Here is a 25,408-nt window from a genome sequence, read left to right on the forward strand (position 1 = left end):
CTATTTTGGCAGAAAGGGGACCCCAGGTGGTGAGAATGGGAGGTCCGAGGATGTAACTCCCATCCTGTGAGAGATCTGACCACACAGACGCACGCGCAGACACTGCAAACATGTTGGGTCTGCTCGTTCTTTACAGCGAGGCGCTGACGCTCTGCTGGACCCTGCAACCGGTCCAGGACCCCACAGTAACCGGTCAGACACCGCTCGGCTGATTAATTAATTAATAACTCGTTAACTTTGAATGGAAAAATGCGTGCATGTGGTTATTGCTTCAGACTGGTTCTTTAGTGCGTGAACTAATTTGTCCGTTTCAGAGTACTCACTCCCATCAGCGAAGACCCCATCATCACCATCAGCAGCAGCAGCAGCGCCTCATGCTGCACCATGCTTCGTGGAGGACATCTTTGCAGCGTTGCGTGAGGGTGTGGGGGACAGCGGCGAACTGACAAACAGCAGTTTGGTTCTGTTTGGATTCTGCTCACAGTCTGCCCACTCATCAGCCTCGCTCTCGTTAGACCTCGCTAACAAGAAGAGCAGCTTGGAGGTTCTGCACCCAGCTGCAGGTAAAAGCCGAAACCGCATTCTTGCTATTTTTCTTTCTTCACTTTGTAAATTGTTTGGTTTTGTTCTTTTAGTACATGTATCAGAGGAAGAGGAGCAAGGAACAATCACGCTGACCTTTGACCTCCCACGGTCTCCTTCGCTCAGGACGAACCCCGTGCTGCTCTTGGCCTTTGAAAGTCCACTGGCACGAGGAGACCTGGAAGTTGCTTTCACTAGTCGGTCTCTGCAGCCAAACACGCAGGTAAAGAGAGCTCAGGTGCAAACGCTGCTTCAAGGATGCTGTCAAACATAAGGCACGGGAGCCAGATTGGGCCCAGCAAAGACTTCACACTAGACGGCTTTGAGCTACTGGACGTTTTTCTGTAATTTTGCACATTTATTTCCTTCATTTACTACAGAAACTTTTCTCTGTCATGCACAAAAACTGAGGCTTGGTGTACAAATTGCACTTGTTTTTTTCATATTAAGATGTCTCAGTAATGAAATGTGCAGTTAAACTTCTCACACTCACTGAAAGAGGAGTTTCACATCGAGCTGCATCAAGTGGCCCTCAATGTAAAACGAGTTTGCCATCCCTGCCTTGGGTGATAAAATGTAATGAAAGGTTTGCAGATCTCTAACTCTGGGTTTTTGTGTTGCTTTGTTTTCCAGGCTGTGTGCATTTCAGGAGACACGCAGTATGTACTGCTGACAGGAAAATCATCAGAGGGGAGCGTTAATGACAGGTGGCAGATTACTGCTGAGACAAAACCCCCTCATATGAGTGAGATATCATCTTCTTCATTTTATTTCCCCATCTGTGGTTCATTGTGTACCCTCCTTACATTTCCTCTCATTGTAGAACAAAACCTAAAAAGCATCTTGATTGGTGAAAAATCAGGAAGTAACATCAGCATGAGTCCACTTCTGTTTTTCTCCGGGGGAACGGGAACTGATACGAGGTCGGCCCGGCTTTCTTTCTGCTGACATTCACTGTCGTCAGAGACGCGTTCAGCTTTGTTTTTTTGTTTGCTTTCCCAGATGTGCTTCGGGCTCGCCCCCGGCATCTCTGCAAACCTCCTTCCTTTGTGAGATGAAACGCTTCCTGGGTGGTGTTCTGCCTCAGGAACACTTCGCATCCCCTCCACTTCCTCTGGACTCCTTACAGTCGCTGCCTCCCCTCTCGCTTGGCTTATCCTCCAGCGAGACCCTGCTGGCAGTAATGATCAACTCCACAGCTCCCACAGTCTTTGGCTTCACGAGCTGGAGCTCTGTGTTGCCGGTGTGCCACGGAGAGCTGGCCCTGTCTGCTGCACTGTTAGAGGAGCTCAGACAGAAACTGGACCAGACTTTGGTGCAAATGACAGATCTAATCAGAGAGGAAGAGGTTTCACCGGGAGCCAAGGAGAGCCTGGGGAGGCTCAAAGAACTGAGTGCGTTACAGAAGAAAGAACATGCCACAGGTGACATGTGCAAGAACAGTTATAGTTACATAGGAAGCATCTTTTTTTTTAATGAAACAACACCCTGCTGCACAGTCGGGTGCATTTAACTCATTCACTGCCATTGACGTCTATAGCCGTCAATTGCAGTGCATGAGTCAATGGGTTTAACTCATTCACTGCCAATGGCTGGCAGTGAATGAGTTAAGTATCCCTCTGCAGCTTTCAGCTTCCAGCTTTAGGAGATGTTGGGTGGAGGGAGTGGCCACGGATTCTCTAAACCCCATTTATAACAGGCCTTGCAGTCAAAGGTTTATGGGCCAAAAACAGTAATCATGCTGCAGACTGTCTGTTCAGTTCTACAGCGGCCCCAGTGACCTATGAGTTCAGATTATTTTAAGTCTTGTGCACAAACAGATTCCTATTATTCAAATTTTAAAAGTTCTGAAGACGGCAGATTAAAAAATAAATAAATTAGATCTCATTCATCAAAAGAACAAAAACCTGGACATGAAATATTTAGATATCAGCAGATGTCTTTAAGAAAACTAATCATGTGAGTGTGTGTGAGCTTGGCTGACGTTCATTTCTATTATTATATCATTTGCTGTTTTGTCAGTGGTAAAATTTGGATCTATATTAACCAGTGACCTTTGACATATATAGATGAGCAACTATATTAAATTTAATTTGATTAGATTTTGTTATTTTGTCATTTTGCTCTGCTGTGTTCATCAGTTTATCAGCTCCACAGACTCTACAAACTGGAACTCGTTTCCACTTTTGCTTTTTGCTTAGCGTGAATTTTGTCGTCACCGCTGTACAGGTCACGTATATCCCCTTTTTAAGTGCTGCATGTGTTTTCTTTCTGCGTCCGCCAGGAGGGAGTCAGTTCCGTGCGTTTCTTCTGCTGAAGGCTCTGCAGACGGTGGCCCAAACGTACGACGCGCAAAGAAAACTGCGGGCCACCAGAGCAGACCCCAGTTCGTCAGTGAGGGGCAGCGTCTGTGGGCTGAGGGCTCTCACCGTGTCCCTGACGAAGCTTCTTGTCGGCCCAAGCAGCGCAAACATTAACAATTGCCACGGCTCCTGCGCGTTCCCTCTGACCAACGGCAACAACCACGCCATCCTGCTCAACTCCCACATCGAGAGCGGCAACGCGGATGAGCGTTCGCCCTGCTGCGTGCCCGTGGCCTACGAAGCTCTGGAGGTGGTGGACTGGAACGCAGATGGGACCTTCATCTCAATCAAGCCAGATGCGGTTGCGAGAGAGTGTGGATGCCGCTAGAGCTGTTCTCTACAGCTACTTTACCCCAGCATTTATAACTTTCACACAACTGATAGTTATGTGCATGTTTCAGTTATGAAATATCAATTACAATACACCACATGTACTTTTAATTAAATATAACTACTTTTATGCTTTATTAAAGATCACAAGTCTTAAGATCACAAAGTTGATGTGAATGCTATTCATGTTAAGATATTTGATAATTAGTGATGCTAAAATGAATCAGATCTTGTCATTTTGAAAATATTTTAATTGGAATAATGTTTCTGAGTGTTAAACTGTTAAAAGGATGAAATATAGCCTTCTCAAACTTGTGATAATTAAATGCAAAGTGTATTTAAAGTTCTGTATTCGTAGCCATACAGCTACATAAGCTACAGTATATGTTTTATGCTTTGATTTTGGGTTTCAGGATTGCTTTATTAGCAACTGGCTTCTTCCTTCTTCTAATCGCTCCGACTTCTTCAGATCCCCACCACCGGGTGAAGCTGTCCCATATGGAGATCTGGAGGCAGACAATGGGAGACAAGACACGTGTGATTCCATATCAACCAGCCCTAAATACTGTGGAAATCCTATACTGTTGCATAATAAAAATTCTCATTTATAATAATATTTGAGCACGTGATATTTAAAGAGATGATCCAAAGTCCAGTTTATTTTCGGTCCTCTGAGCTGTAGAGCTGTTTGTCCAGCTTGAGCAGTTTAGTGTGCATTTCCTAGATTTGGAGAAACCGGCTGTAGACGTTTCTGCTGTCTTTGGAACATTTATGAAAATCATTAAGCACACATCTTGCAGTACCAAAAATACAATAATGACTCTGTTACTCTCAAAAATAGCTGCGAAAGGTTCGGCATCCATCACCCAAAGAAGTATACACTAACCTGTGATAGGCAAGGTTATTACTGTTAACTAAAACTAACTTGTTACGCCCCTCTGTAGCCCCTAATCTCTTTGCAGTGGCAGTGCAAGAGTGTTCAGCTGTTGCTAATTGACCACACCTTATACATACTTGAGGCAAGTTTTCATGGAGGTGCACTAGTCTTTGTCTTAGTGGTACCAGCTATTTTAGCTAACTTATCATATAATTTAAAATAAAAAATAAAATCTTCTCTGTGAAATTCTGGTGTTGGTCTCCATATTTATGTTGCAGCTTTTGAGCTGGCTCGTAACATAACTAAAATTTAAATATAGAGGAAATATTGTGGAGTTTTAGCATCTGTTAATCTTGTTTAACCTGTAAGTTGATGAGGTTTTGATAAACGTGTTTGATGCTTTGGATCTTTACCAGACAAAAACTTATAGTTTGATTGAAATAGATGTTCTGCTTTTTCTAAATCTTACCTCTGACATACAACAAAAGATAAAAACTAACACTGCACCGAATAAAAACGAAAAATTTTCGAACAGTAAAAACAAAAAGTCAAAATACAATAAAAACTTATTAGAGAATACAAAATACTATAATAACTCTGGTGACAGGATGTAATCGTGGCACCCCCCCCCCCTTCAGCTGAACTGCAGCTAGCTGCAAACCTCTTTTGGTTGGTATTTGTAATTCTCTCAAAGGAAAATACTTTCAGCATGAAACTGCTCACAACAGTCTCATTAAGGCATACATCTCCAAAAATGGGAAAATCACACCGAAATAGTCCAGATGGGTGCACAGATGATGTCATCTAGACACGGGACGCACTCTGATGTCTTTAACGCTTAAAAACGTGTGGAAGAATCAGAAACAGGTGACCTTGATTGTAGAACATAGCAATCTCGATGTATGTAAAATAAGACGCACTATAAGATACACTTCTGATGTTGTTCTTTTAACACACAGAAGCTCCAAATGCTGTTCACTGCTCTAGTCTACAGGATCACCAGTCAGCTCTGCTCAGTACACCAACACGTGCACTTTACACAGTGTTTCATGCTTTATGCTTTGGGTTGAACAGATACTGCTACTGTCAGTCTTGCAAAACTTTATTTTTTCAGCTATGAGAGGGTAGGTTTGCTCATTCAGTCTTTAAAAAAGAGGAATAAAATTGTTTAAACCGGTAAGATTACATGTAAGGGGAGTATGGAGCCATCCAGTGGTTCATCAGCTGTGTGTTGACCGGGTATTTGTTAATTCTCAGCCATACAAACGGACACTTTACAGTTCCCTTATTTCCAAATCTGACAAAGACTTTCTCAAAACCTCTGTGAATTTACAGCAGGCCCATTATTCTCCATTTTGCCCTGTTTATCCTACTGTTGTTGCTTTATGATGCCAGGAGAAGCAGATATCACTAATATGGCCCTCTCAGACTGATAGCTTGTCACTGAGATGCTTGAACACCAAGAGAAGAAGATGGATTACGGCTTTAAAGGCAGAAAAGCTAAAATGGCTCATTTCACACAGCGGATGAACTGAAGGGTTGCCCCATTAAAGGATGATGTTTAAGATATATGATTAAAAGTCCAAGTACTAAAATACCGAGCTGGAAATGAGCACGACTCTGTATTCAGCTGTGGCTGATCCAGAAAACCGAGTAAAAAACTTTACTGTCGATCCATCCATCTACTTTCCTCTGCTTAACTGGGGCTGGATCGCGGGGGCAGCAGCCCAAGCAGAGAATCCCAGAACTCCCTCTCCCCAGCCACCTCCTCCAGCTTATCCAGGGGAACACCAAGGCGTTCCCAGGCCAGGCGAGAGATATAATCTCTCCAGCGTGTCCTGGGTCTGCCCCGGGGCCTCCTTCCTGTGGGACCTGCCCGGAAATCTCACCCAGGAGGCGCCCAGGGGGCATCCTTGTCAGATGCCCGAACTACCTCAACTGGCTCCTTTCGATGTGGAGGAGCAGCTGCTCCTCCACATCGAAAGGAGGAAAACTTTACTGTATCTGTACATTACACATAAAATCACCCTCAGTCTTTAAACAAGAACAGTTGCAGGCTAACTGACAGAATCACGAGAAACCATACCTGTGTTATTGAAGCACTCTGCAGACTTCCAAAGAAAGACCACACACCTGTCTCTTCAACAAAATAGTCCAGAGCATCTAGAAAACACAATCGCACGAAAGACTGAGAGCGTGTTACACAGAAGCTGTCGGCTGTTACAAATCACAGCAATCTGTCAGAAACAAGCTCAAAACATGTCTGATGGGGGTAAAGAGACAGTGCACTGGCACTCACCATGCACTTCGTTAACTCCTGAGCTCACCAGTAGCACAACCAGCGCCGCCACTAAACAGCGGTTCACAGTGAATCCTTTCCACGGATTTGGAACATCGCTCAGATTTTCAATGCACAGAATCCGCTCATAAGACACTGCAGACAGACACGAGTCAGACGCATTTAGTCCATGCTCAGTTTCATCAGTCTGGTGGCTGTTTAGTGAAACATGTGTCTTACTCGTGAAGCCTTCAGACAGGCCTGCTCCAGCTTCTTAAGGCTGAAAAATAACACTGCAAGATGAGGAAAGATTCAGTAGGACTGTGTGGTTGAGATTTAGTAAAATAGCAGTACACAGAATACACAGAATGATCACACGTGGGGTTTGTATAATCCTCGATATCTTATATCTGTGATCATATTCCACTTTCCCCTGTACTGCCTTTTGCACCCTCTTCCAAGCCACACACTAACATGTGACACTAACACAGCTTAAAATAGGCACACGCAGCTCTTTAGAAAGACAAATATGGAGCTCAGGGTTTAGTTTGATATGAACCTCTGGACAGAAAAATATGCTTACCTGATTTTCAGTTGTGCTTAACCACAGAGGTGAGGGATAGTAGAGCTGTGCTGCTGCGGTTGTGTACACGCTCTGCACCTGCTTCTTTGCTTGATTGACAGGCACGGGTGTGAAAACAGGGAAAGGGACACTCAAACTTAATAGCAGTAAGCCAGTAGGTGAACAAGGATTAGTAACACCCGCCTTCCAGTGCCATGAACACTCCTACTCCTCCACAGCTCAGAGGAAGATAAGCCAGAGTTACCAGGGTGGGGTAAAAGTTTACTTAATTATGAGGAGGTCCTAAAACACAACACATTGTTAAAAGTTCATCACATAATAAATTAGTCCCAATTCATTGATTCTGTATGTTACTAAATTCACATGACACTGATGTGTATGATTGGGAACCTGCAGTCTCAGTGTATTGCTGTATATAGTGTCAATAAAGGCATCATCATCAGTAATAACTTCTCCTTCTTCTTTCAATTCTTCTTTTGGCTGCTCCCTTCAGGGGTCACCACAGCACATCATCTGCATCCATGTCATCCTTTACCTACCATCGTCCTGTCACATCAACTCTCTGCAGGCCTTCCTCCGGCCTGGCAGCTCCATTTTTAACAGCATTTGTCCAGTATATCCATATCCCTGCTCTGCACATGTCCAAACTTTGTCTGAAAAAATTACTCAACCGGAGCAGTCCAGTCTTTTTGATCAGCAATAATAACCTACTACTCAAATATGTACTCGGCTAAACCATGGTCTACTGTTCCACTGCACATGGTTGAAATGACATTAAAGCCACTTGACTTGGCAAAAATGATACAACTCAATTCTATTTTTGGGATAAATTATATATATAAAACAAAAGACAAATAGAAAAAGCTATGCTAATTCTACACAAAACAAGACCGTCTGTACCAGGGGTACGCAGTAAGTAGGTAAAATGTATTTATATAGCGCTTTTCATAGATAAAAAAATCACAAAGTGCTTTACAGTACAAGAAATGGAAACAATGTAACAGTAAATAAAACAGCAAGGTAAACCAATGAAAAAACAATAAAAACAACGTAATAACAAATTAATCAAAAGCTTTTCTATATAAAAATGTCTTCAGCTGTTTTTAAAAGATGTGCCCAATCTAAAGCCAAATCTAAAGCCCAATGTATTACTACTTAGATATTCTTTTGTGATATAAATCTTTTTATTCTGTACGCGTTGTTTTATTGTTGTATATTTTATTACACCGTGAAGTGATGGTACTGAGTAACTGCGTCACATTTCGACAGTAAACGTCAGACTGACAGAACACGCCTCTGCCAAATACCGCAGCTCCCCGCTTGTTAGCCCAGCATACGGTGACGAGGAGAGGACAGAGGGAGCAGCTGGTGTGGACGCTGGCCGGATGGTTAAATCTAACCTACAGACGATTTTGAATAGTCACTGTTTTGCTAGAGAAAAAGAGAGAAACTTACCCGAGATGCCTGTTATCGAGAAGTCCAGTAATAAACCTGAAAGTGAAAGGTATGTTGTGGTCCGTGTCAGCTGCTCTCAGTGAGCTAAGCTAAGCTACGTTTAAAAACCGCGGCCTAGCTTTCGCATACGCTGTGGGGCGACTAGCACAGCCTTTCATGTTTACATAACAGCGACACTTATTTCAGTTGACATTTCTAGAGAACATTATTAATCACGGGTAGCTTATTTCAATTCCATAAAAGATGCATATTAATCACCTTAAATACACCGTAGTACCGGGATTATGACCAAAATGTTAGAAGTGACAGCGCCGCTTTGGTAGCTTCACAGATGCTAACGCGTCAGCTAATATGTCAAACGCCACAGGTACGCGTTATCGATGGCTGGGCTAACGTGTCGTAAGGTTTTCTATTAAGACCTGGTTGCGACTAGAATTATAATTTATAACATTTAAAATACAAATTTTGCGTGTTAAAAAGCGGAATAAGAGTGTTTTATCATTACTAGGTGTGTTTCCCCTTTAAATATTAGCGTAGACATTTAAGCTAAATGCTAGCTCTTTAGCATTAGGTAATCTGACGGATGCGTTCATATTTTCGTCCTTGGCAATGGAAATGATCAATGGCTTTGAAACCATGTTACTATCTTTTTTGATGTGGCTTTTGTGATGTAGAACTAGTACGACATTTTTGCGCGGGGTTATGTAAAGTTAGCTAACCATGTAGTTAAAATGATGGCTGTACGGATTAATTCGTGGTTTCAGGGATTTTCTTATTTATTTATATATTTTATTTTATTTTTTTCTTTTCGCCCTTCTGAACCCACGATAAGACACCCAGTAACTTCTGGAAAACACGGGTTCCAGGTGGGCGGACAGGGAATACGTTTTACCGACGTTCAGAAAAACCTTTGTAATGTTTTTAATCCGATTCGGTTTGATTTATGCGAGCTGCTGCGGGGCCATTCTTCAGCAAGCCGTGTGCCTGTTTGGGTGCAGTTAAAGTACCGATTGACTGGAAGTGAGGAGACTGGTGGGGATGGATGCCTCGAAACTGGTTGTTAGCGATTAACCCAGTCTGGTGGTCGGTTGTGGTTGCACCACTCGTGCCCTGACAGGATTTGTTGACGCGCTCTGTTTGTGCTGATCTATAGTGTTTGAGGCGCTCATAGGAAATTTCCACTGCGGGGGAGGAGGGACGGAGGGGGGCAGGGTGGGTGCTGTATGGGGAATTTTGGAAGTTATGGCCTACACACAAATCTTGATGTATTTTTGCTTCTCGTGGCAACTAGTTGGTTGGAAGTTGGATATAGTTATGTAATTGTCATGGTTAGATATTATGTATGTATATTATATAATAGTGTTTCTCTTTAAGCCGAAGCTTGAAAAAATGGCTTTATGAATATGCTGACACAGAGCTATCATGTGTGATAAGGGTGGTTTAACATCCACATCTTCCAATAATAAAGCATGCATTAAAATAACATCTATTATAGCAGCTAATAGCCTCCCCCCCTCCCAAGGTAAAAAAGTCTGTTACCTTAAGAGAAGGCTAGGCCTTTTCTTTTCATTCTTTTCATCTTTGACCACCTGATAAAATCAAAGGTATTTAAACTTGTGCAAATTTAACCCTGCATTAAAGAATGTTACCTTTTTAACCTGCTAATTTGTCTTTTGTTGAAAGCCAGAACGTGTTAGGTGAGCTAAAAAAACCACATCGCAAATGTCATACTACATTAAAGAGTCTCATTATAACAGTGCAGGCTAGAACATGAGATTAAAGATGATTCTCTGCTAGATGGATGCATGAGATTTAGTGCAGATGTCCTTTACAATGATGTTCATTTACAGCAGACTCTCCTACAAACACTATTCACGGCAGCTGTTTTTATTAAGATGACCCCCAGGGTGTCATTGTGCGGTGCTGCCTACTGTTCACATGTCAGTCTCAAAGAACGCTAAAGGTAGAAACTGACTGAGAACTTCGTGTTCTCTTTAAATCGCAGGGAGGAGGCGTTGAGGGGTTCTGCAAGGATGGCAAGTGGCTTCCTTTCCTAATCTGATTACTGGATTTAGGGAATAACTGCATTTGGTTAAAATCCCAATCCTCTGTGAGATCATAAGTTGAATATTATACACTGCAAATGACACTGGTTTCCGCACCTCTGCTCAACATGTAGCGCATTGGTGGCATTTGCGTAAGAGAGCATCTCTGTGTGTGATGGTGTTTGCGGTGCTGTTATTTTTGTTCCTAATAGAATCCCAGTGAACAGGCCTTTGCTCAAAGCTGTAAATGTATGCAGTCACAGCAAGCTAAATCTGAGGAGTGCTGTGACACAGCACTGGATTATAATGGCTGTTGAGTATTGTTTATCCCCGTCTCTTAAACTGGAGCTACACAGTGAGTGAAGGGCTAAAGTAGGCTAGTGGCTAGAGGAAAAAATAGCCCGTTCTTCTGGCAGGTTTCCTGTGAGAACCGTGGAACAAGCTTAAAGTGACCGCAGCAGAAGTGTGCCTGACAAACGTTAGCTTTCTGAAGTTTGCTTCCTTTCCCACATGAGCCGTAGCCTCGATGTGTCTTTGTGAGACAAAAGCAAACAATTTCTCATAGTTGGTGGTCAATATTTGACTGACAGCTGACAGAAAATTGCTAACAGTTTAAGTGAGGCATCAGTGATGTGGTGGTGTGACATAAACCACTTCTCCTTTCCGTTACGCGTTCCTCATCCGTCGGCACGTCATGCACGCATCTGTGCTCAACACAGGAACGGTTATTGATTGAACCGGTTCCCCCAGTCTTGTGCTTTTGTGTCTGAAGACTCACTCGGGGTTAGCAAATGTTTTACTGCAGTATTGCAGATGAGTCACTCTGCAGTTTAATTTGTGCCGAACCTGCTGCTTATAAAGAGTTTGGTTTGTGTTTGGTAGCAGAATCTCGACTGAATACCCAGCTCATGATGGTTCCATCTGTGTGTGCGTTTGTTTCGCTATCCAGTATCTCAAGTCCTTTGAGGTGCTCCCGCTGTTGCAGTAACCCGTGTCCGGGGCCTCTGTGGTGCTCCTGATGCCCCTCTCCCACCCCTGAAGATCCCAGGTGGGCGAGGGAATGACCAACGGGATCGCAATCTTTCAGCTAAGCTGTTCTATTCTGTAAGTGATGAAAGCTTAAAAAGAAATACAGAAATTTCCCTGCTGGTATGTGCAATTTAATTTTTAACATAACCTAAACTACACTTTCCCAGGATGCTCAGTTGCTGGTTCTTGAGGAACCTTCCCCTGCCAATAGCAGAGTGCGCTTCTTACTCTTTGAGCCCCGGCGCTCCGAAGGAAAGCACTGTGTATGGAGGGCGGCGCTGAAAGGAGGAAACCTGTACGTTGAAATCCCTCCTGGAGCTTTGCCCGAGGGCAGCAAAGACAGGTGAGCAGGCAAAACTTGTTTGCAAGTGATTCAAGTAAGAGGAAGTAGACCAGACGCTTTTACTTACTGGTAACTGCTAAAGCAGAAACACACATCTACTCGTGTTTCCTGATGCAGTATATAGGCAGGTATAATAATATTCACATCCACACTGGAAAAAAAAATCTTAAAAGCAAAAATGGTATTTGGAAAAAAATAAATAAATAAACGAAGGACCTCTAATCTTTGGGTGAAATGTGCTCTGCCTCAAATTATTAACAACCCTCTGACAAAACATTAACCCTTCTTGTTTGCTCTGTTTCTTTCCAGTTTTGCCCTTCTGCTGGAGTTTGCAGAAGAGCAGCTGCAGGTTGACCACGTTTTCATCTGTTTTCATAAGAGCCGTGATGATAGAGGTGAGGGGTTTTTTGTTTTTTCTTTGATGCAAATTAAAACTGTTAACGCTTTATATAAAATACTGAGCTATATCAGGAAACAGAGTAATGTTTTTGTTGTTAAGCATGTTTTAAATGCATACTGCCTGCAGATGTTATGAACCTCATTACCTCTTCACACTAGTTTCCAGACCTGTAATAAATGTGCGATGTACTGCTCACGACTCCAAAAATAAGTAGCACTGGACTCAGGCCAGACTCTTCGTTAAAGAGCTCAGATGTTGCAACACGTGCCGGATGTTTCTGAGCACAGTCTTGCTGATTTATCTAATAATTAACTAACTTACTCATGTTATGCAGACTAATGTCCACTGTACCACCACAGATGCTGTTAGTGAACAGTGTGATTATGAAATGTCACGGGTGTGTTGATTCTAACATCTGGTCCAAGTCTGTACTGATGTGTTTACAGTGCTGAGAGCTTTTCTCTGCATGGTGCTTTTCAGCACACTCACAGTGGCAGTGTCGTGTCTATATGTTCATGGAAGATGAGCTGCTTTTGCTCTGTTCTGATCTCTCCTTGTGTCGTCCTCCATAGCATCCTTGCTGCGTACATTCAGTTTCCTGGGCTTTGAGATTGTGAGACCAGGTCATCCCCTCGTCCCTTCCCGCCCTGACGCTTTCTTCATGGCTTACAGCATCGAGCGTGACTCTTCAGATGATGATTAAAATTACGCTGAGCAGTTAAAAATCTTTTTTTTGTTTGTTGTTTTTTATTTCAATCCACAACCACATCTTTATAATTTTGTTTATAAAAATGTCATCCAAGCTCAGTATGGTTGAGGTGTGTTTTACCTGCCACGTGCTGTGTTTCATTACGATTTGCACTAGGGTAAGATGTTAATATGTCAGGAATGTAAATCAAGCGACACGTAATATTTGGGCAATGCATCCTTACTGCTGTGATACTTTCCCCGATGTGTAGTGTTGGCTTCCTGCTCGTTCTCTCTAAACCCTCATCATCTCAAATATATTTATGAGTTATATTGAGCTTACTCATGTAATTAGAAATATAGATTTCAGTTGATTCTCCTGTTGATTTTTTTTTTTTTAATGTGTGCATGATTTTAATTTGTTTCAATACACTTGATAGGGACGTGCATGTTGTAACTGTACTAAATAAAAGTGCTCACCTTAAACTGTGGTTTCTGTGGTGTCATGAAACATAATTACACCCTCTAAAAGGAGAAAGCATTTAGTTGTGTTAGCCAAAGCTAGAGCCAGTAGTAGTTGTGTAAGCTCCTGGCTGCATTTCGTAACGTCTTGATTTGGGATACGGGGAATAAGGTTAATCCCCTTCAGAAAGTCAACAACTTGCATGAAGTCGCATTCATTTACACACAGTATTTTTGTGAAGGTCTTGAGAACAGAAACCATGCCCCACCTTCACACCTTTTTTTTTTTTTTTAAACTTGAAACCCACCCAATAACTAGAGAGAAGTAAAGTGTACAGACAAAAACTGACACAAGAGTCAGATGAAGTTGACAAAACAGCCTTTTTTTTTTTTTTTTTTTAAACCAGTGGAGTCTTTTTAATAGACTAGTTTTACATTATGAAGTGCAGCACATGAACAGCTGATGAAGGAGAATGCACTGAAGTGGATTATTCCTCAATCTGGACTGTTTTTCCCTTTCAGTCGGGTGATAACGACGGACTCCTTTGATATCGACTATAAACTTTGCTCAGCGTTCACTGTGTGCCACAGCTCATTGGCCACACTCGCAACTGTTTCAGAGTCTGTAAAGGACAGATACTGCAAGCACATACAGTCCTCCCAGTCCAGAAGAGACCGATCCTCGATCAGCCCCTTTTCGGCCAACTTCATAACCAGCAGCGCCCGCTTGACTGTCAGCCAGTTATGTATAATGGTGGTTGCAGGGCCTCCTTGGTTGAAGATAGAGACGTGTGGGCCCCAGAGGAGCACCTGAAGCATGGCTACCATGTCCACCATCTGAGCCCCGCTGTCGCTCTCAAGCAGAGAGGACAGATGAAGAAGCCCTTTTTGGTAGGAGGATTTATAAACATCTGGTACTGAACCCGGAGATGTCGCACTCTCTTGCCAGCAGGACTGGATTAAAGCTGTAATTTGAGATTTGATGGAGGTGAGGGGTTGAGCGAAAGTCTGTGGCTTTAGTACCACACGAGGACAGCCTCTCGTCCTCCATAACGTCTGAATCCTCCCTTTTTCTGGAGTGTTTACCCACTCCGTTTCTTCCTTCTCCTCAGAGGCGTCCTTATTCAAGTTGTTTTCTGCCTTGTCCCTCTTCCCATCGGGCCACACTAGAAGGATCTCCTGGGGTTTGAGCTCAGCTGCAGTGCCTCTCTTACTGTATAGATGGTGTGTACCCATTAATATCTGCAGCAACAGAGCACACACCTGTCTATAATAACGCACAGAGTCTGTGCTCTGCAGCGAGCTGCTGTCTTTAACAAAATCATCCAGGCTGGCGTGTGGCAGGTCTCTTTCCACGCTCACGGCATGGCCTTTCTGGAGGAAAGACTGAACTGTGAGCTTGCAGAGGTTCGTGGCTTCTGCTGCACGCTCAGTGCTGCTTCCACCTGGTGGATTAGCAGGATCTCGAGTTTCACTGGTTCTGTAGCTGTTGCTGGTTGGGAAATAAGTAATAACATCTCGCACGTTGACGTGTGGCGGCTGCCGCTGGATTTGAGTGGAGAAAACCTCATCAATGTGTTTGTGTACCTGCACAGAGAAGCAGCAATCAAACCACTGAAGTGCTGAGTGATAAATATGTCAAAAAAAGTCGACTCTGCTGCAGCCGTGGGTATACTATAGTTCAGAGGAAGCGTTTTTGCCACCACAAGCCATTGTAGCACTTGCAAGTGCCGATAAAGATCATATTTGTTTTACTGGTTGCTATGAGCAACATTCCTACCACTTGGTTTTGCAGACAATTTCAAGGGAAATGTAACAACTACAAATCACAACATGCACACAGAGCTGGTTGTAAACTATGCAAAATGAATAAAAGACATGCAACATTACCCTTAAACCGAGCACTCTCTGTGGGAACTTTGGGCTGTGCAGGCTGTAGTAAGTCATGTTTCCAATCTCCTTTGGCTGGCTGCCCTTATGCAAGAGGAAGTCCTGAGGCTGGTATGAGCTCACATCCCTTCTAGAGCCCTCTAGCAGATTCCTTGCCTCCACAGTCTGTGCCATGCTTCTAAGAAAGAGTAGATGGCGATGCTGAATCCCATGAGAAACAACCCCCTGATCGACAAAGCTGTGGAAGATGTAGGGAAGATCTTCGTCCGGAGTGTCAAACGACAGCTGGGAGAAGGACACTACGGAGACAGGACTGCTTGTGGATGGTTTAAACTCTTCTAGCTCCTCTGAGAAAAAAAGATCTTGTTTGGGTGCCATCATGTACAGCGGATTGTCAAAGTTCTGGGGGAATCTTTGCAGAGGAGAAAAGGGTGACATGTGAGGCAACGAAGGCACATGGGTGGGCGGGAGGGATAAAGCACGATGTAACCTCTTCTTCGGGACAGGCGGTGGGTTGATATCAGAGTAAAATCTCTCCAGGTGTCTGCACGGATCTGAGCAACACCATCAGAGGAATTAAAGTCAGACAACAACAGCAGGCAAAGAAGGGGAAGTAGTTTAAACACAATACAGAGACACACTGAGGTAAAATAGTTTTGTAAAACAGACATACTGCTGAAACTGCACTTATGTTTACAAAAACAACACTGACTGTTCATGAGCTGATCGGTGAGGGTTGGCTCAATAAATGGGAATATTTTAAGAATGTACTTCATTATTAATTGTTTAGTAGTAGTTTCTTTTTCTGGTGCAGCCTACTTAATATGAAACTGAATGCATGTGGCCCAGAGAAAGTTTGACACTCCTATTTGAGAGGAACTTGCTTGCATAGTACAATCACACCTCCAAAGGAGTCATTCAGTATAAGGACATTTACCCCGTTTGCCTTTTCAGTGAAAGTAAAAGTTTTGTAAGGTGACTTCCTCTCGAGTTCTCATGAACTGAAAGGCGAACTGAGAAAAAAGAACCAGATGTAATAGTATTTTTTTTTCCCATCACACCGAGCCATATACTTCAGTAATCAGTAAACCACAGTGCTATTTGCCTAATTTATTGTTGCAGAGATATTTTGGTGTCATCGTTCTCCAAACCTACCGTAGCGTTGGTGTATGGGGCACTGGGCTGCATTGCAGTCGGTGGGTTCAGGAAAGACATCGTTGTATGCGGAACTTTGATGCTGTGGTACCACAGGGCTGCAGTCAGACTCCACGCTGGAATGCCTGAGGAAATACATGCAATTGCAATATATGCACAGCAAAAGCTGCCTGCTGCTCCATTGTCAGGTTTGGGTGTGGAGTGAAAATATTATTAAAATTCAATGAAAAACATGTCAAAAGGAGCCATAAAGGTTTCTCCTTCTGACAGAAAGATAATGCTTACCTGTGCTGTTTGACAGGCAGTGCCGGCGGCTGCTCGTCCACTCTGCTGCTTGAAGCAGACGCCATCGGGACTCTAACACCTAACCCGCTCTTCCACTTCTCTCACACTTTGCTTCTGTCACTGAACTGAGTGCATGTGAAGCTCAGGGGGCCAGCTCAGTCAGTATAAAACACTTCCCATCCGCTTCAGTTACTCCCCCTGCTGCGTTTCGCTGCCTCTCACAGTCACACACGTGTAGTCGCACATTTTTAAAGCAAACTTGTGTCTTCTTGAGGCTGCCCTGCTTATCTTTCGTTCTAATCGTTTCTAGTTAGACTTTGAGGTTGGCACCGGAAAAGTTATGTCTGTTCTGAGGGCAAAGCTGCTCTCTGAGCTAACCTCAGCTTGTCAAAATGGGGAAGAGCAGTTACAGCGGAGCACCTTCAGCATGCACTCATTTTTGCTCCCTTCTGTCAGTTGCAGTTGATCTGCATGTGCTGTTTAGGTTTTCTCATGTGCCCGATGCACTTGTAGCTTTCATGCACGCGCTGCTCTCTGAAGTACTTGCTACCGCTGGTTTAAATGGAAGGAAAACATATTTGTGCAGGTGGAAACACCAAATAACTGCCTTCTGATAAACATCTGCCCGTGTTTCTGTTGGTGTTCCTTAAACCTCTTTGAATGAATGTCTGGAATATAATCTTAACTTGATCCAGGGATAGTTTACTGATCACAAATACTGACACTACAGTGCACCTGAAGAGAAAACAGTGCGACAGGAAACACAGGAAATTCATATTCATATTCTAATTACATGAATGACTGCAGAAAGTTTAATCTTACAACCGCACTCTGCCAGCACAGAAAAACAACCGTGTGACAGCATCAACACCTGACTACAGGGGACAAGGTTTGATGTGATGCAACTGATAAACGGAGACATGTATGAAACCCTCCTCACATGCACACACATGCGCGCACACAGGTTGCTGTATGATATTTTAATCTCTGGTTTCTGCACCATGAAGCTCCCTTAATGTAGTCCTATCCCAGAATGCCTCTGGCTAAAAGCAGTTTTTCAGTATCTGTTATATTTACACTCACTGCAGCAGTCAGCAGGTCACTGATAAACACATGTAAAAGCGTGTAATCATGGCTGACTGTGGAGTCCATGGAGGCTTCCAGCACGGTGGCGGTGACGAAGGCCGTTAGCGCTGAATCTCTTTCTGTGTTTTCAGTGAAAGTAACCAGACCAATTTCTTTTGAATTTTCACTTCTGTCTGAGAACTGAAATGAAGAAGGACGCGCACATCAGAGGGTCACAAGTACAATGTGGGTCACGCTGCCTCATTCCTGCCAAACAAACTCTCCTCAGCTGACATTTAACTTTAAAGCCAGTGTACTTACACAGTGTCAAAACTAGAATGCCCAAAATATCTGAGCTCATCTGGATTAAAATATCTTCTGGTTTGATTTCTTTTAAATCTCCCAACTCAACCCAAAATCCAGATGTCACTGTGCATCCAGTCTTATGTATGCACCCAGAAAAACCACATTTCAAAAAACAAACTCATCTGTGTGTCATAGAATGAAATAAGTATTTGGTCCCCAAGCAAAGCATGAGTGAGTACTTAGTTAAGAAACCCTTGTTGGTGAGAACAGCAGTGAGATGTTTCTTGTTGTTGCTCAGGAGAATTTTGGCCCACTCCTCTTTAAATCAATTCAATTTTATTTATACAGCACCAAATCACAACAACAGTCGCCTCAAGGTGCTTTATATTGTAAATTGTTATATTGACCAGTGGAGTCCAATTTAAGGAACATACAATAACAACACAATAAAAATACATTCAGATGGACTGCGATATGAACCTCTCCAACTTGTTTTATATTAATCAACACAGATGTTCTGCATGCCTTTTTTCTTTCATCTCCTCCTCTTTTACTTTCATTAAAGCTGAAACCCCTGTTTGCCACGAGGAACGGCCTAAATCACGCGCAGAAACAGCACGGCGGGTGATTTTAAATTTAGATCACCTTTATCTATTCCCGTGTTCAAGGGTCAGCCTTGTGTTTCCCTCGCCCTCGGCTTAGATAAGGGTACTCTGGGCCATAATTATATTTACCTGCTTAATTTCAGTGTGTGGGAGGGTTAAGGACGCATGCTCCAAGGATGTATTAGGCGACCAGCGGTCTCTTCATATGCTAAAGAGCAAGCGCTTGGTTCATCTGGCAGAAGGACGCATTCAGCGCTGCAGGACTCAGGGCTCATAAATACGTGTTCAGCGAGGAAGTGAATAGGAGCAGGCAAACTGAGAGTGACTGACATTTAAGCGATAGAGGAATCCATTAACCTTAACCTCACGGGTGATGTGGAATATCCTCAGTGAATCTTAAAGGTGATCTTCCTCTGTGCTCAGCTCTAGACTTTGAACTCTTTGCGAAACAAACCACTTCTGCTTTGTGTCTGGTTGTATAAACCAATCATGTCTGAGTTTTAGTTGCATGCAGGTATACAGACAAACTGTCTCGAAACCTTGTGACGGTGTGATAAGCTTTTAAAAAAATTTTCAGTATTCAATGTGTGCAATGACAAGCAGACAGAAGAGGAAGTGTTTACCAGACGTGTGGTGGGTATACCAGAAGACCTGAAAAAATGTCCCAAAGGGTTCTGAAATTTGGTTAACCAGAACCAGGTGCTTCAATACTAAATCGATATTTGAAAGTGACACCAGAGTAGTGACAAAATCTGGTACAATTTAATTAGTTTTCAGTGTTTTACACGGGAGGAAAACTTTTATTTTTACATGCAAATTTAAATAAATACATAACATATTTTCTTGGCATTGTTACCACACAGTCAAATATATAGTGATGTTTCTAATGGCGGGAGATGAAGTGTTTCTTTATGACCTCGTAGAAGCGGGGTTTACGGCTCTCATCTGGTTGCCTTGGTGGTGGAGACGATGAAACTGTGGTGGAGGAGGCAGAAGAAGCCTGTAGTGCTCTCTTAGACTGTGAGTCAGCCAAGTGTTTGGATAGTCTCTTCTCCGGCCCTGACAGGTGGGAGGACTTGCCTTTAATGTCTTCTGTGCTTTTCCTGGGAGCTCTGCTGAGCCAGTATGAATTCTTGTCATTTTTATTTAAGCGGTGCGGGCCTGCTTGGCAGAGAAGTGCCTCCTCGCTTGCCATCTGGGGGCTCTGACTTAAGGTGACGAAGCCGTAGGGGGTGGTGATTTTGGTCAAGTGCGGCAGGGAGAGAGCGGCTTTGCTTGCGGGGTCAAGGCAATGCTGGGTCTCACTGTAGGAGCAAGGAGAGTGCAGCTCCCTCTGAAGGAGAGATCTCCTCTTGGTTAAAGGGTCTGAAACACACCGCTCAGCTTTGCGCTCTGACAGAACTAAAGCAAAGCTGGAGAATGATGCAGATGACGAGACCGTGGCGCAGGCCGAAGAAACTGAGGATTCTGGTGTCATCTCTGAGCCCCCTTCTCTCTCTTTGTTACTTTCCTTGTCCAGTGATCTGAAGCCAGTCTGCACAGACAGACTTGGAATGGTGAACTGTGGGATGCTGTCAGGAGTCAGGATATTCGGAAAAATGTTCTCATGGGAATCGAAGGACTTTGCGGTGCCGGTAGCCCACGAAAGCGCCTGGATCCCTGCACTGCTGTGCCTACGTCCTGTGGGGAAATCATCTGAAGCTTTGCTTCCGCTGCAGATAGCTCCAATGGTGAACGTTCTGGTGACGGGATTCTTATTCATGTTTAAATCTCTTTAACCCTCTCTGCACACAGGCTCGGAGCGTCTGTAGATTTTGAAATAGGAGTGGGGAGAGGCACCTTTTATGCTTTTCCACATCCCTTTGTCCTCCAGCAAATGCATCAAAGGGTGCGTAAATGTGACGAAGACAGGTAGCGGAAACAGTTTCCAATTAGGGAAACTGTCAAGTATGGAAGCTTAATGATGGGCCTCTTTTTTAAACCTCTTTGTGTGCCAAGGAGCACGCAGGACAGATGTTGTATTCTGGTAACTACATGAAGGGTTTAGATTTTGAAAAGAAACTTGTTTAACATTTTAAGATTCGCACATTTTTTTATTTGCAGTGGCACAGGTGCTATTGCATATTTTATTAGTGACTAATAAAACAGTGAAGAGTACCCATCGCTCCCTTATAAATTAGATTTTGTAAAATTGCAGCTTTTGCAAAAAGGATGTTTAAAAACAAACAGCTAAGCTGCAAATATGTATGAATTCTACAAAGTAAATATTTATCTGTGATATTTAAAAAGTTCTAGTAAACTGTTCTGTTGATTAATAAACTGTAAAACCCACCCAGTATATAAGTGGGGCTGATTTTAGCTGATACATCGGTATCTACAATTATAATGGCCGTTAAATGAAAATTAAAAATTAAAAAAGGGAAACACAAACACTTGTATTTTATGATTGTTGATGTTGGAATGTTTGTCCACCAGAGGGCGCTCTGCAACGTCCCTGTCGGTAAAACAGCACACACAGGTCACCCAGCTGATCTGATCAGAGGTGGGCAGAAAGCAAGCTTCTGTGACAATAAAACATTTTCTTAGGAAATAACTTTATATTACAAATGTTAGCCTTCTCCTTCTTTCAGCTGCTCTATTTAGGACTCACCACAGTGCTTCATCTGCCTCCATCACACCCGACCTTTGACATCCAACCTTTTGCACTGTCCCTACATTTAGAGTCCCCAATCTTACATCCACTCTTCCACCAACAGTAGCACAGTTCCCTGCAGTCTGGAGGCAGTCTTTGTTAACGGGGCCAGTATGGTTTATTCCCATCTTTCAAGAACCCGACCTTCACCCCCTGACCGCTTTATATCGACAGAGATATAAATGAATAATACATTTTAAAAAATAAATAAAATAATACATTTCAACTTTCTAACTAAACTGGGGTTGAAGTAAATTTTAGCGTTGGTCTTAGACTTAGTAATGTAAAAATAACAAGAAGTTGGCCCCCCGAAATTCAAGTTATGTAGCAGAAATTTTGAGATTACAACCCAAAACTTTGACTTACAGATCGCATGTTTAAGCGCTGATAGAAAACATATATATTTTTCAGTTGCAGAGACACGTGTATATTTCACGGCTGCATTTTAAGTTTTCTATAACCCGTTTGTGATCCCTCCCAGCCCAAACCGTTTTGCCCGCCTTTTTTGGCCTGATGGAGGTTAATTGGCGATTTGCTCATTGGCTCGCGCTGATTGCAGCAGGTGCATTTGTCTGCATTGATTGGCTGCAGCGTTGACGCTTCAGGGTACATTTCATGCTCTAACTCCTTCACAAGCTGTGGTTTCTCAGTTCGTCCTCGGTCTATCGCAGCCCTCCAGCTTCAGGTTTTAGCCCGCAGAAGAATGAGTCTTGAGGGCGTCAGCGAAGTTGTGGAGCTGGGGCAGGATCAGGTCCGGGTCCAGACTAACAATACTGAGGTAAAGGAGAGGGGGACTTCTCGCTTCTGCTAGCTGCTCGGGTCCTCTCGCACTAGCAGGAAGGTTGTTTGTGTTTTGTTTTTTCACCGGTCGTGTCTACTTACCTGCAGGACAGAGTTGTGAGGAGAGACGGGGTGCTTCCCTCCCTGCTGCGCGGCCTCTTCTGGCCCTTTGGCATCGTTGTACGTAGCTGACAAAGTTACACCCCTCTCTCCAGCTTTAGCTAAAGTAACATTGCTCTGATTTGCAGGTGCGTGCATACCGCGGCTTTTGGTGGGTGCTGGGCTTACGGCAGAGAAAGGAAAACGTCCTCGTTAACCCCACGGTTTCCAGCCCTGGGCGCCAGAGCCTCACAGGCCGCAAGCGCCTAAGCCGGGTCACCCGCCTGCTGCTGTACGTCCTGCCCCGCTGGATGCAGAGTGCCCTCGGCTATCCGGTGTCCAGCAGAATCGGACTGTCCCTGTCCCCAGGTAGGTGCATGTTGTTTATTTTGTCGAATAATATGAACAGGACACGGACTGATCCCACTGTCACACTGTTCAGACACGGCTGATACTTAAAATAAGTCAGTGGAGACAATTAGATGACAGTTTGTGACATTAGTAGAGAAAAGAATTTGAAAATGGGGCCAAATGTACTTTTACTGGCTCTACGTTTTACCTTTGACTCTTCAACTGTTAATGTGAATAACTGCTGGCTTGCAGCTTTGCCTACAGAATATTTCAGTTTTTAGAGTTACTGAGGGACTCTGTTTAGAATCATGAAACAAACGGTTTGAGCAATTCAGCAGTAAAACAATGTTTATCTGAACCTCTTGTTAAAAAGCTGATTGACTAAGCAGCCTTATGTGTAATTAAAAAGTTGTCTGGCCTTCTGCAGCCGCTTACTGAACAAAACTTAAGAATTTCAGACACTCGTGGCAAGTTCAGTTTACTTTCACTAGGTATTCATTCTTTGATCCTGAAGTTTATAAGTGTTATATTGTTTGTGCTTAAGTAGTGTTTGGATGTGCCATACAGTATATGGAACTTATGATTGTACTGTTGTCCCCTCTGAGCAGGACACTCTTGTACATGATTTAATTAAAGTGTTTTTCTCCTGCTTGAAGGTTTAAATATAAATTAACTTTTAAAGTTTTCTCTGAAATTGAGTGAACACTGCATCATGAAAGGTCATGCTTTGTGAACAGAAATCAGAGTGTCTCCTGCAAAGCCCTGTGGAAAGGGCAGTAAGAGAAAACAGGATGACGTAGATGACGAGGAGGAGGACGATGATGTGGAGGAGCAGCAGACTTGGGTGGAGGCGCTCTCTCAGGAGCTTGCTGATGATGGACCTGAGGTTGACCCTGACTATGAGGTTGGTATTGTGTGGGGGGGGGGGGGGGGGAGACAAGGAAGCAAACTCTGCTGTGTATTTTTCTCCCCCATTAGTTTTATGCAGAGCTGTAAATTTAAAGTTGTAAAACTCCAGAGACCACACGCTTGGTTTCTTTAGCCTGTGGCTTTAATTTTAGTTACAGACATGAAGAGCATCTTAAAACATGGCCGCTTCCTTTCTTTTAAAGCCCAGCTCTGTAGAGACGGAGAGTGAAGAATACCGCTCGCACAATGACACAGAAAGTGACCTTGAGGTTTCGGAGAAGGATGTCGTCATTGACGACGTGAACACGGTGAGCTGAGTGGCGGCACGGTTCTGTAAACGAATTGTTGAACGGCTGAATCGGCTCAGCTTTCTTGTCTCTACAGGGAGTTGATGTGCCCACTCCTGAAGTCTCCTGCCCTGCTGTTTAGCGTGTCATATTGAGTGTCTTTGTTGCAGGTTGTTCTTGTATGTTTATATTTCATAATTCAATAAAACTTTATCCCTTTGGGACCCCCCTCTGTTTAACATTTACATGCTCCCACTGGCACAGATTATAAAGAACAACAAAATAAACTATCACAGCTATGCAGATGACACACAAATATATGTCACCAGGAGACCGAGGCCCTGTACAGGCTCTTGGTAAATGCACTGAGGAAATTAATGACTGGTTGTGCCACAATTTTCTCCAACTAAACAAAAACAAAACTGAAGTAATAGTCTTTGGCGCCAAAGAAAAACGATTACAGGTCACCAGAGAACTTCAATCTATACATCTAAAAACCACAAACCAGGCGAGAAATTTGGGTGTAGTGATGGATGCAGACCTAAACTTAGAAAAACACATTAAGACAATAACAAAGTCAGCTTACTATCACCTCAAGAATATTTCAAGGATAAAAGATCTGATGTCTCAACAGGACCTGGAAAAACTAGTCCATGCATTCATTTTTAGTAGGCTTGATTACTGTAACAGCATCTTTACAGGTCTACCTAAAAAAATCAGTCAGACAACTACAGCTCATTGAGAACTCTGCTGCTCGAGTCCTCACTAAGACCAAAAAAGTGGACCACATCAGTCCAGCTCTGAGGTCCTTACACTGGCTGCCTGTCCGTCAGAGGATAGACTTTAAAGTTTTGATGCTGGCCTATAAAGCTCTGAATGGTTTAGGACCAAAATACACCAGTGACCTCCTGACCCAGTATGAACCTTCCAGATCCCTCAGGTCATCTGGATCTGGTCTTTTATCAGTTCCCAGAGTCAGAACCAGACACGGAGAAGCTGCATTCAGCTTTTATGCTCCTTATATCTGGAACAAACTCCCAGAAAGCCTCAGATCAGCTGAAACACTCAGTTTATTTAAATCCAGGTTGAAGACTCACCTGTTCTCAGCTGCATTTGAATAAAGCACCAAATCCACACTTTTAAGCTTAAATTTCAAAACTTACACTAACTACTGATCTTATCTATTTCTGATTTTATCTGTTTTGATTTTATATACTGTTTTGTTTGTTAAGCTTAAATTTCAAAACTTACATTAACTACTGATTTTATCTACTGTTCTGATTTTATCTGTTTTGATTTTATATACTGTTTTGTTTGTTAAGTGGGTTTAGAGCTCTGGGTAGCTCCCCAGCTGGGTCTAGACTGGGTCTAGAGAGTATTTTAAATTCAGGGAATTTAAAATAGAAAGTAGCTCGTCCACAGAAGGACTGGTAGCTCCCCTTACGATAAGGGTTCAGATCGCGCGAACAGGTTTGAAATGTGTGTGTTTAGTTAGTTTGTTTTAATCAATTTTAAATCATGCTTTTTATTTGTTTTTGTTTCTAATGTCT

General features: G+C 43.2%; 6 protein-coding genes across 12 annotated transcripts; 3 read left to right on the forward strand and 3 right to left on the reverse strand.

The window, feature by feature from the left end:
- Nucleotides 1-18: 18 nt before the first annotated feature.
- Nucleotides 19-3,889, forward strand: amh (anti-Mullerian hormone). Its single transcript, XM_086282706.1, has 7 exons — nt 19-192; nt 315-563; nt 636-805; nt 1,216-1,327; nt 1,406-1,505; nt 1,585-2,006; nt 2,867-3,889. Exons 1-7 carry the CDS (start codon nt 111-113, stop codon nt 3,271-3,273), a joined length of 1,542 nt encoding a protein of 513 aa, XP_086138832.1. The 5' UTR covers nt 19-110; the 3' UTR covers nt 3,274-3,889.
- On the reverse strand, nt 3,372-9,578 carry LOC147301363 (uncharacterized). Of its 2 annotated transcripts, none has more exons than XM_086282717.1 (6): nt 9,476-9,578; nt 7,014-7,102; nt 6,671-6,710; nt 6,452-6,586; nt 6,239-6,315; nt 3,372-3,781 (listed from the first exon to the last, which is right to left on the reverse strand). In XM_086282717.1, coding segments are annotated over exons 3-6 (330 nt in total). In that variant the 5' UTR covers nt 6,672-6,710; nt 7,014-7,102; nt 9,476-9,578; the 3' UTR covers nt 3,372-3,664. The 2 variants fall into 2 exon arrangements, with proteins under 2 accessions (XP_086138843.1, XP_086138842.1); XM_086282716.1 differs by having other exon boundaries at nt 3,373-3,781; nt 6,671-6,723; nt 9,476-9,493.
- Nucleotides 8,317-13,463, forward strand: oaz1a (ornithine decarboxylase antizyme 1a). The gene is given in 6 exon segments (XM_086282715.1): nt 8,317-8,517; nt 11,463-11,529; nt 11,531-11,617; nt 11,710-11,885; nt 12,195-12,280; nt 12,858-13,463. Coding segments are annotated over 6 exon segments (666 nt in total). The 5' UTR covers nt 8,317-8,398; the 3' UTR covers nt 12,989-13,463.
- Nucleotides 13,464-13,554: 91 nt separating this feature from the next.
- Nucleotides 13,555-17,682, reverse strand: peak3 (PEAK family member 3). Its single transcript, XM_086282705.1, has 4 exons — nt 16,765-17,682; nt 16,480-16,604; nt 15,325-15,878; nt 13,555-15,021 (listed from the first exon to the last, which is right to left on the reverse strand). The coding sequence occupies exons 1-4, from the start codon at nt 16,827-16,829 to the stop codon at nt 13,990-13,992; spliced, it is 1,776 nt and encodes a 591-aa protein (XP_086138831.1). The 5' UTR covers nt 16,830-17,682; the 3' UTR covers nt 13,555-13,989.
- Nucleotides 17,683-17,775: 93 nt separating this feature from the next.
- LOC147301366 (uncharacterized) lies at nt 17,776-23,294 on the reverse strand. 3 transcript variants are annotated; one of them, XM_086282709.1, is made up of 2 exons: nt 21,391-23,294; nt 17,776-20,420 (listed from the first exon to the last, which is right to left on the reverse strand). In XM_086282709.1, the coding sequence occupies exons 1-2, from the start codon at nt 21,401-21,403 to the stop codon at nt 19,624-19,626; spliced, it is 810 nt and encodes a 269-aa protein (XP_086138835.1). In that variant the 5' UTR covers nt 21,404-23,294; the 3' UTR covers nt 17,776-19,623. The 3 variants fall into 3 exon arrangements, with proteins under 3 accessions (XP_086138835.1, XP_086138834.1, XP_086138833.1); XM_086282708.1 differs by having other exon boundaries at nt 17,779-21,592; nt 21,799-23,294; XM_086282707.1 differs by having other exon boundaries at nt 17,779-21,234.
- org (oogenesis-related gene) lies at nt 21,979-24,082 on the forward strand. Of its 4 annotated transcripts, none has more exons than XM_086282713.1 (6): nt 21,979-22,210; nt 22,321-22,392; nt 22,506-22,680; nt 23,400-23,566; nt 23,775-23,879; nt 23,939-24,082. In XM_086282713.1, exons 1-6 carry the CDS (start codon nt 22,136-22,138, stop codon nt 24,011-24,013), a joined length of 669 nt encoding a protein of 222 aa, XP_086138839.1. In that variant the 5' UTR covers nt 21,979-22,135; the 3' UTR covers nt 24,014-24,082. The 4 variants fall into 4 exon arrangements, with proteins under 4 accessions (XP_086138839.1, XP_086138840.1, XP_086138836.1 ...); XM_086282710.1 differs by having other exon boundaries at nt 21,985-22,210; nt 22,461-22,680; XM_086282712.1 differs by having other exon boundaries at nt 21,988-22,210; nt 22,461-22,680; nt 23,956-24,082.
- Nucleotides 24,083-25,408: the final 1,326 nt, after the last annotated feature.

The sequence above is a fragment of the Aulonocara sp. 'chitande type north' Nkhata Bay genome, linkage group LG23 (genome assembly GCF_057382095.1).
Source record: "Aulonocara sp. 'chitande type north' Nkhata Bay isolate Kocher_YH1m ecotype deep benthic linkage group LG23, A_spYH_male_GT1.1, whole genome shotgun sequence".
NCBI lineage: Eukaryota > Metazoa > Chordata > Actinopteri > Cichliformes > Cichlidae > Aulonocara > Aulonocara sp. 'chitande type north' Nkhata Bay.

Excerpts from the sequence above, each read along its gene's own strand:
- amh (XM_086282706.1), top strand. The coding sequence starts at position 111 with ATGTTGGGTCTGCTCGTTCTTTACAGCGAGGCGCTGACGCTCTGCTGG. Across the intron at positions 806-1,215 it reads CTCTGCAGCCAAACACGCAG|GCTGTGTGCATTTCAGGAGA; the intron begins GTAAAGAGAGCT and ends TTTGTTTTCCAG. Across the intron at positions 1,328-1,405 it reads GACAAAACCCCCTCATATGA|AACAAAACCTAAAAAGCATC; the intron begins GTGAGATATCAT and ends CTCTCATTGTAG.
- LOC147301363 (XM_086282717.1), bottom strand. Across the intron at positions 6,316-6,451 it reads AGGAGTTAACGAAGTGCATG|ATGCTCTGGACTATTTTGTT; the intron begins GTGAGTGCCAGT and ends TGTGTTTTCTAG. Across the intron at positions 3,782-6,238 it reads AGAGTGCTTCAATAACACAG|ATCTCCATATGGGACAGCTT; the intron begins GTATGGTTTCTC and ends GTCTGCCTCCAG.
- peak3 (XM_086282705.1), bottom strand. The coding sequence starts at position 16,829 with ATGGCGTCTGCTTCAAGCAGCAGAGTGGACGAGCAGCCGCCGGCACTG. Across the intron at positions 16,605-16,764 it reads CTGCCTGTCAAACAGCACAG|GCATTCCAGCGTGGAGTCTG; the intron begins GTAAGCATTATC and ends GTATTTCCTCAG. Across the intron at positions 15,879-16,479 it reads CCCCATACACCAACGCTACG|ATCCGTGCAGACACCTGGAG; the intron begins GTAGGTTTGGAG and ends GGTGTTGCTCAG.
- LOC147301366 (XM_086282708.1), bottom strand. The coding sequence starts at position 20,502 with ATGAATAAGAATCCCGTCACCAGAACGTTCACCATTGGAGCTATCTGC.
- org (XM_086282710.1), top strand. The coding sequence starts at position 22,136 with ATGAGTCTTGAGGGCGTCAGCGAAGTTGTGGAGCTGGGGCAGGATCAG. Across the intron at positions 22,393-22,460 it reads TCTGGCCCTTTGGCATCGTT|GTGCGTGCATACCGCGGCTT; the intron begins GTACGTAGCTGA and ends TCTGATTTGCAG. Across the intron at positions 23,880-23,938 it reads TCATTGACGACGTGAACACG|CTTTCTTGTCTCTACAGGGA; the intron begins GTGAGCTGAGTG and ends GAATCGGCTCAG.